Source organism: Geospiza fortis, unplaced genomic scaffold, assembly GCF_000277835.1.
Source record: "Geospiza fortis unplaced genomic scaffold, GeoFor_1.0 scaffold244, whole genome shotgun sequence".
Lineage (NCBI taxonomy): Eukaryota > Metazoa > Chordata > Aves > Passeriformes > Thraupidae > Geospiza > Geospiza fortis.
The window spans coordinates 2,848,873-2,855,614 of record NW_005054370.1 but is presented as its reverse complement, the minus strand read 5'-3'; the positions used below and the strand labels follow the sequence as shown (position 1 = coordinate 2,855,614).

General features: G+C 43.0%; 1 protein-coding gene across 1 annotated transcript in view; it reads left to right on the top strand.

The window, feature by feature from the left end:
- The window catches only part of SLC16A5 (solute carrier family 16 member 5), a 7,846-nt gene extending 4,139 nt beyond the window's left edge, over positions 1 to 3,707 (top strand). Inside the window, exons 3-4 of the mRNA XM_031059976.1 lie at positions 434 to 1,300; positions 2,899 to 3,707. Coding sequence (XP_030915836.1) covers positions 434 to 1,300; positions 2,899 to 3,140 — 1,109 coding nt within the window. The 3' untranslated portion in view covers positions 3,141 to 3,707. The remainder of the gene's footprint in view (positions 1 to 433; positions 1,301 to 2,898) is intronic.
- Positions 3,708 to 6,742: the final 3,035 nt, after the last annotated feature.

Sequence of the window (6,742 nt, the reverse complement as noted above, 5' to 3'; positions counted from 1 at the left end):
GTTCTCTGTAACCTTTCCTGCTGCATTTTGCAAGTTAAGCAGTGGCCACTGCTTAGAGAGAAAAACAAGCAACTCCCTGAGCCCTGCTGAAAGCATCAGGAAAGCAGCACTGCTCATTGCATGTGGTATAAAATCCAAGCTTTTAATGAACAATTTCATAGCAACTTAAGAATTGCACCGTGTCCCAGAAAAACGTCAGTTTAGATCAGTATATTTACTATACCCAAGAACACAAATAGTTTAATTTACACATAACAACCTTCTTCATCCTGGTGTGGGGTTTCTGAGTATTAATAAATCCCTGGGGGCTATGTGGCCTGGCAGGTCAGAAAATGCTTCAGTGGCAGATGAAATCATCTGTGGGTACACCCTGAATTTGGGCTCTTTTCACCCTTTAAGACAACAAAAAAAGATCATTTATTCTCATCTTTAGGTCTGGGATCATGTTTCAGCTTCCAGGCAGGAGTGACTGTGCTGGGCTACTACTTTGTACGGTGGCGAACACTGGCCAATGCTGTGGCCTCCACCGGTGTCTCCCTTGGTTTCACTCTGTGGCCGCTGCTGTCTCAATTCTTGCTGGATGAGATGGGTTGGAGAAACACCTTCCTCATCTTTGGAGGAATACTACTGAACTGCTGTGTTTGTGGAGCCATCATGAGACCCATTCAGCTGGCATCAGGGTCACTTCCACAGTCTGCCAAGCCCGAAGAGGAGCCAGGGAGCAGAGCAGAAGAGGCACAGCTGTCCAATGGAGCATCTCCTCACCACCCCAAACTCCAGCAGCACACCAAAAGGACAAAATGCTTTCCGGTGCTGCAGAAGTACCTGGCTTTTGACATCTTCTGTCAAAACAAAGGTTACCAGATTTACACTATTGGAGTAACCTGGATGATGATGGGGTTTGCCTTACCCCATGTCTACCTTGTGCCTTATGCCACCCACAATGGGGTGGAGGAACGCAAGGCAGCCCTCCTCATCTCCATCATCGGGTTCATCAACATCTTCATCCGCCCTCTCACAGGGCTGCTTTCAGGACACAGAGTCTTCACAGGAAGACGCATCTACCTGTTCAGCCTGGCTGTGCTCCTCTGCGGGCTCAGCAATTTCATCTGCGTCATCTCAGCTGAGTTCAGTGTGCTCATCCTCTACTGCGTCATCCTCAGCATCGCCATGAGCGGCATCGGGGCGCTGGTCTTCCAGGTGCTGATGGATGTGGTGGAGATGGACAGGTTCTCCAGTGCTCTAGGGCTCTTCACCATCCTAGAGAGCACCACCCTCCTCATCGGGCCCCCGCTCACAGGTGAGAGAGGCTATGAAACCTGGCTGGGGGAAAGGTGGTGGTTTGGAAAGTGGTGACAAGTGTTTGGGAGCATCAAGATGAGGAATTAGGGAGTTTCCAGACCCATGGTGTAGGTGAGTTATGCGAAGGGAGCAGTATAAAAGGTACGGTTGGAAAAGAATCATCAGCCTTTTTTGACAGCTGGAAAGTAATTTCTACAGCTGCATCAAGATCACACTGAAAAAATAACTCACTTGGTATGTGATCTGATACATATGGGAGCAATGACAGCTTTTTTCCAGTGGCAAGAAGCCAACAGGAATAACTATGAACTTTTTCACCTTTTTACCAGTTTGCATTGCTTTATCCACGAAGTCTCAAGAAACTGTGAACATCCCATTAAAAGAACTATTTGTGTTCACAATTATTACCAGCCCTACATTATTCAAAAGCCCCACAGTAAAAGCTTCTGTTCAGTCTTCTTTCCAAGTTCTGGAGCATATTAATTTTTCTCTGGAGACATGAAAGGCACTAGTTATGACTCTCAGTCCAATAAATTATTCACAGTTCACTCCAAATGCCACTAAGTGACCTGTCCAAGACACACCTGCTCCTGCAGTAAATTCAAAAGACCAACAAACAACAAATGTCAATCTGAGCATGTCAGCCTCAGTTCATGCTTTAGTTCTCTTCTCCAGACAATGAATTGTGGCTCCTCAGCAGAAAAATTGTGTCTGGTTCAATAATGTGATGGTAACATGCAGTGTATTTCATGGTACTCCCTGCCATTAGCGTGTCAGTCACTTTTCTCAAAGTGCAAAGAGCAAAAAAGGTCCCTTCTTGGTCATCTCTGACAGGAGCAAAAAACAAACCACAGTAAAAGCAGCTCCATTTCTGTTCGTAGTCCTAAAATCTGCTATAGAAAAGTACACCATGGAAAGAAACATCACCAATCTTGACTGAAAAATACAAGCAAATAAACATTATTCCAATATTTCCACATTGATAAGCAGCCTTATGATGATGGAAGGCATCATGTATTTGGCCTAAGTATCACTTTTCCATCTCTAATATTAGTGTTAATGACTCCCTTGATATCTCATGTTTCTAAATGGTTTATATATTGAGGTCACTTAATGTTAGTCATAATCTTGCTGTGCTGTGAATTTCCTTATCCTTCATTAAACAGGATTAGAGACAAATACTCAGTTTGGAGACCTTACTATGTAAATTTCTGAGCTATTTCTCTATCTAGTTGTTCTATTTTCTGCCCCAGGATGTAATAGGGTCACTCATTCCAAAAGCCACTGAGTGGCAGTGACACAAGGGTCCTCTGCTGAGCAAACAAAAGGAAGCAGCAGGTTGAAGAAAAATTACAATTTCCTTTCTTTCCTGATTTCTCTGTGTATTGAGAAATACTTTCTACAGAAGTATCACCTGATTTGTGACTACAAATAAAAAACTAAACAACCACTAGAATCCAGAGAAGAGAACTTAGCTCATCAGAGAATGCTTGTCTTTTGTATATGGCAGTTTGCTGAATGATTCAGGTTTAATGTTCATGTAAATGAATGCCTTTAGTGCCTCTTCTCTTTGCTAAGCTTTGATTTCTATTTCAGGTCTCTTGGTAGACATAACCAGTGATTTCCACTACGTCTTCTACACCTCCAGCTTCTTCCTGATATCAGCTGCATTATTTATGGGGCTCAGCTTCTGTGCTCTAGAAAAAAAAAACAAATCGACAGAGGCTTCCAAAGCACCTTTGGACAATCCCTCCAGATATCAATACAGTGAAATGTTGGCAGAACCAAAGGCTGTAAGTCAATCCCGTCCAGAAGTTGAGTACATCACGAGCATATGAAAAGAAAAACCGGGGGAAGAGTGCAACACCATGAAGTGGTCTGCACAAAGCAACACACGGCCCAACACTGATGGCAGATCAGGAAAAAACAGTCTGCTTTCCACTACTGTCATCTTCCTTTTGCACTTGCACTCCACAGGGCCTTGTCAGACTCCAAGACAGAGATCCAGACCACGGGCCCAGCACAGAACCCAGCACCAGCCAAGGAGATGAAGCTCTCCTAAAGCAAACCACAGGATAACAGCCATGGGACCCAGCACCAGGAGACAAAAGCTGGGATAGTTCAGTTGGGTTAAGTCACCACCTTTAAGAAGTCACTGGAATTTCACAAGCACATTCCAGTTGGAAGTGCTGGATAACACCTATCAATGCGTAGTTTTTCCCAAAGAAATATTGTTGCCTCATCTGAATATGCAATTTTGGTGCATAGGCTTCCCGTTTGCTTCCTGTGTTGGGGGTGGCAAGTCAAACACTTTCCACAGGAAGCATGTTATTATTTTCCACATCTCTAAATATTATACAAAAGCAGCTGTATGGGTTGTAGAACTCAGACAAATCACTAGTAAGATCAAATATTTTCTCCTATGAAGCATACACAGGAGTTCTTCATGCCAAGACAGCGTCAAAATTTAACTCCAGAGCCTCAAAAAAAAAAAAAAAAAAACAACCCAGAAAAACAACCCACCATGCCTTGGAGTGCCTATGTTGTATAACTACTGATATCTCAAGTGCAGTTTAATATATCATAAAATAGAATTCATGGCTCATGTAAACACACTTCAGCATTAACTGGAACCCATTTGGGGCAGGGAGGGTGATATCAGACCTAAGAAAAAGGATATGCATCCTTTTATAGGGCAAAATACAAGGCAACTGTAGTTCCTCTTTGTGGAGATCAGTTCTTTAGTCTTAGACTTTTGAGCCTAATTACACCAGCATTCTCATTATAGAGAACTTTGTACAAACATAACTTATATTTCTTATAAGCACAAGCAGAACTTTAAAAGAAATCCATGGTGAAAGCATACTGAGAAAAGCCAGTGTTGCAGACTTTCTATCCATACAGCCTCGACTGTAAGTGGCATTCTCTGCCACATCCCCAGGATTTGGGCTTGTCACTGCTCAATGGCTGCAGCAGCCTCAGCAGCAGATCACTCTGTTCATGCTCTGTGTCATCCCTGATCCAACAGATGCGGGTAACAGCTCACGAAGCACACGGACAAAGATAACCCAACACATCACAACAATCAAAAAGATGGAACCACAAAACGGGAGTGAAACAGAAGAAGTAACAGCTTTCAATGGAACTGCAGTGCCTGTCTAAGAACTGCTATATCAAACTGAGCTGCAGTGCTTATCTGGAGAACTGACCTATCACATTCCTAGTGACAAACCCACAGTTTTCATTAGAGCTCCCCAGACAAAACAAACAAACCAATTAAAAAAACCCACTCTGGATGAACTGAGTCCAAGGTCCTCAGAGACTATGATGGCTTCACAGGTGGTTTTACACAGAAGGGGCATCAGCCTTTCAGAAGGGCTCCTGCTCCCACAGCTCTTCTCCAGTACTGCCCTGGTGTTACAGACCCAGGAGGATTTGCACTTCCTGATCAAACCTATACTTAAATAAGATGGTTAGGGGGAGATATACATATCTAATCTCTCATCACATGTGTTTATTAACTTATGTAATGATTACATGGTCCATAACTATGAAGTAAACAGGGACTGGTGCTTCTCAGTTTACCAAAAGAGACTGCTGTACATTCCCAGAAAAATGAGGGGGCTTTCTCACAAAAAAGCAGTAAAAAGGGATTAAGTCCCAAATTTCTTCTAGCTATTGCAAATAAACAGCTAAGCAGCTGAACAGGCTGTCATTTTCTCTGTGTGTAATTCTTAAATTCTTTTCACCTTTCTATATTCCCTTACAGAAATATGAGGTTATGTAGCCCCAGATCCTCCCCCTGCTACAAATGTCCTGGGCAAAACAGGCAAGATATGGTGTAAGCTACAATCCATCAAAATTTCTCACAGAAACAAAGGTTAGGTGAAGGAGCAATGGAAGGCACCTCCTGCATGGAGCCAATTGATCCACCTGTAATGCTTTTGCCTTGGAAATGTACAGGGCAAAACCAAAAAATCTTCACCAGCTGAAGCTGACCCAGAGATCAGCTCCTCCTACACCAAGGCAAAAATGCCTGTTTTGATCATTTCTTGATTGTGCAAGATAATTTAGGATGGAAGGCAAGGAGAGTGCTTTTCAGAAGTGCTTTTTGATACTCCCAGACTGATCACTGGGGTCACTGGGACTTATTCACAGGTGCAGAGGGAGGTTTCTGGGAAGAAAAACAACCAATTCACAAACCTGTTATTTTAACATTTCTCAAGTTGCTGACTGAAACCTTTCTAATAGAACTCAAGTCTGAAAACAGGGTTGTCTCCGCTGGTTACTTTCCACAGACCCTTTAAAAGTAATCCACAACCCACAGGTTTGAAGCAAATCCTCAGCAGACAAGAAGTAACATTTTATGCAGTGTTTCCACAGGTGAATATGATGTCTTAGTTCCCATAACAGAGAAAACAACCCCCTTCCTCTCCTTTCCCATATATGTTTCCAACCTGAACTCCAAGCTGCCTTGAGCAGGAGCTTGGCAAAGGATAACAGGAGAGACCTGAGCATGCTATAGAACAATAAATATTTCCCCTCAGAGGGATCCTACAGGGGCAGCAACACTCAGTCCTCAGGAATCTTGGGGACTCTCATTAGTTTAAGGTCAGCCCTTTACACAAGGCAATGGCAGCCCCACTGAAGCAGCTTCTTTAACATCTGCAGAGAGTAAAACAACCCTGGCTTTAATCTGGGACAAACACTAATAACTCAGCCAGGTTACAAATCTCTGAGAAATAGCAGAGCCACAAAAATTGACCTGAATTATATGTTCCTTGCTCCCCATGTCCCCTCTTGCCCCTCCCCTGCTCCCTTTATCATTGAAGATATTCTGCAAGACCATTGCAAGATAAGCATTTTGGCAAGAAGCACCTTTCCTCACTGAAATGAAACATTCACAGTGGGAAGTTCACACTGAAGTATTGCAAGATCATGATCCTTAAAAGCCTAAGATTCCCTGCCAGGGTAATACTTGGGAAAGTTCAATATTAATGATTTATATTTAATAGCAGTAAACCCCAAATAAAGGTTACAGCATTCTTACACACTCTAAGACACCTCTGAAGTGCAAAATCACTTAATTTAAGAGCTTGGCTTGCTGTTTGCAGACATAGCTAGTAGCTATAAGAAAAGAAACAACTACTAGAAATTAAAATTTCCTGAATTCTGGCTTCAGTGTGCTATGGAAGTCACCAGAATAGCCCCTAGAGCTGTGACTACCCTGGCTAGACCAGCCCCTGCTCTGGGAACTGCCCTGGCAAACAGCCAGTGCTTGGAGCACTCAGACCATTAAACTATACAGCCAATATTCGGTAGGTAAATGCAGTTCTTACAAACAGAAGTAATCACATTTTTCCTTTTTAAACACAGTTCTCCCCCCTTATTAGTCAATCCCAGCAGTGTTCTGTTTGTATGGACTAGCTGCCTGTGTTTG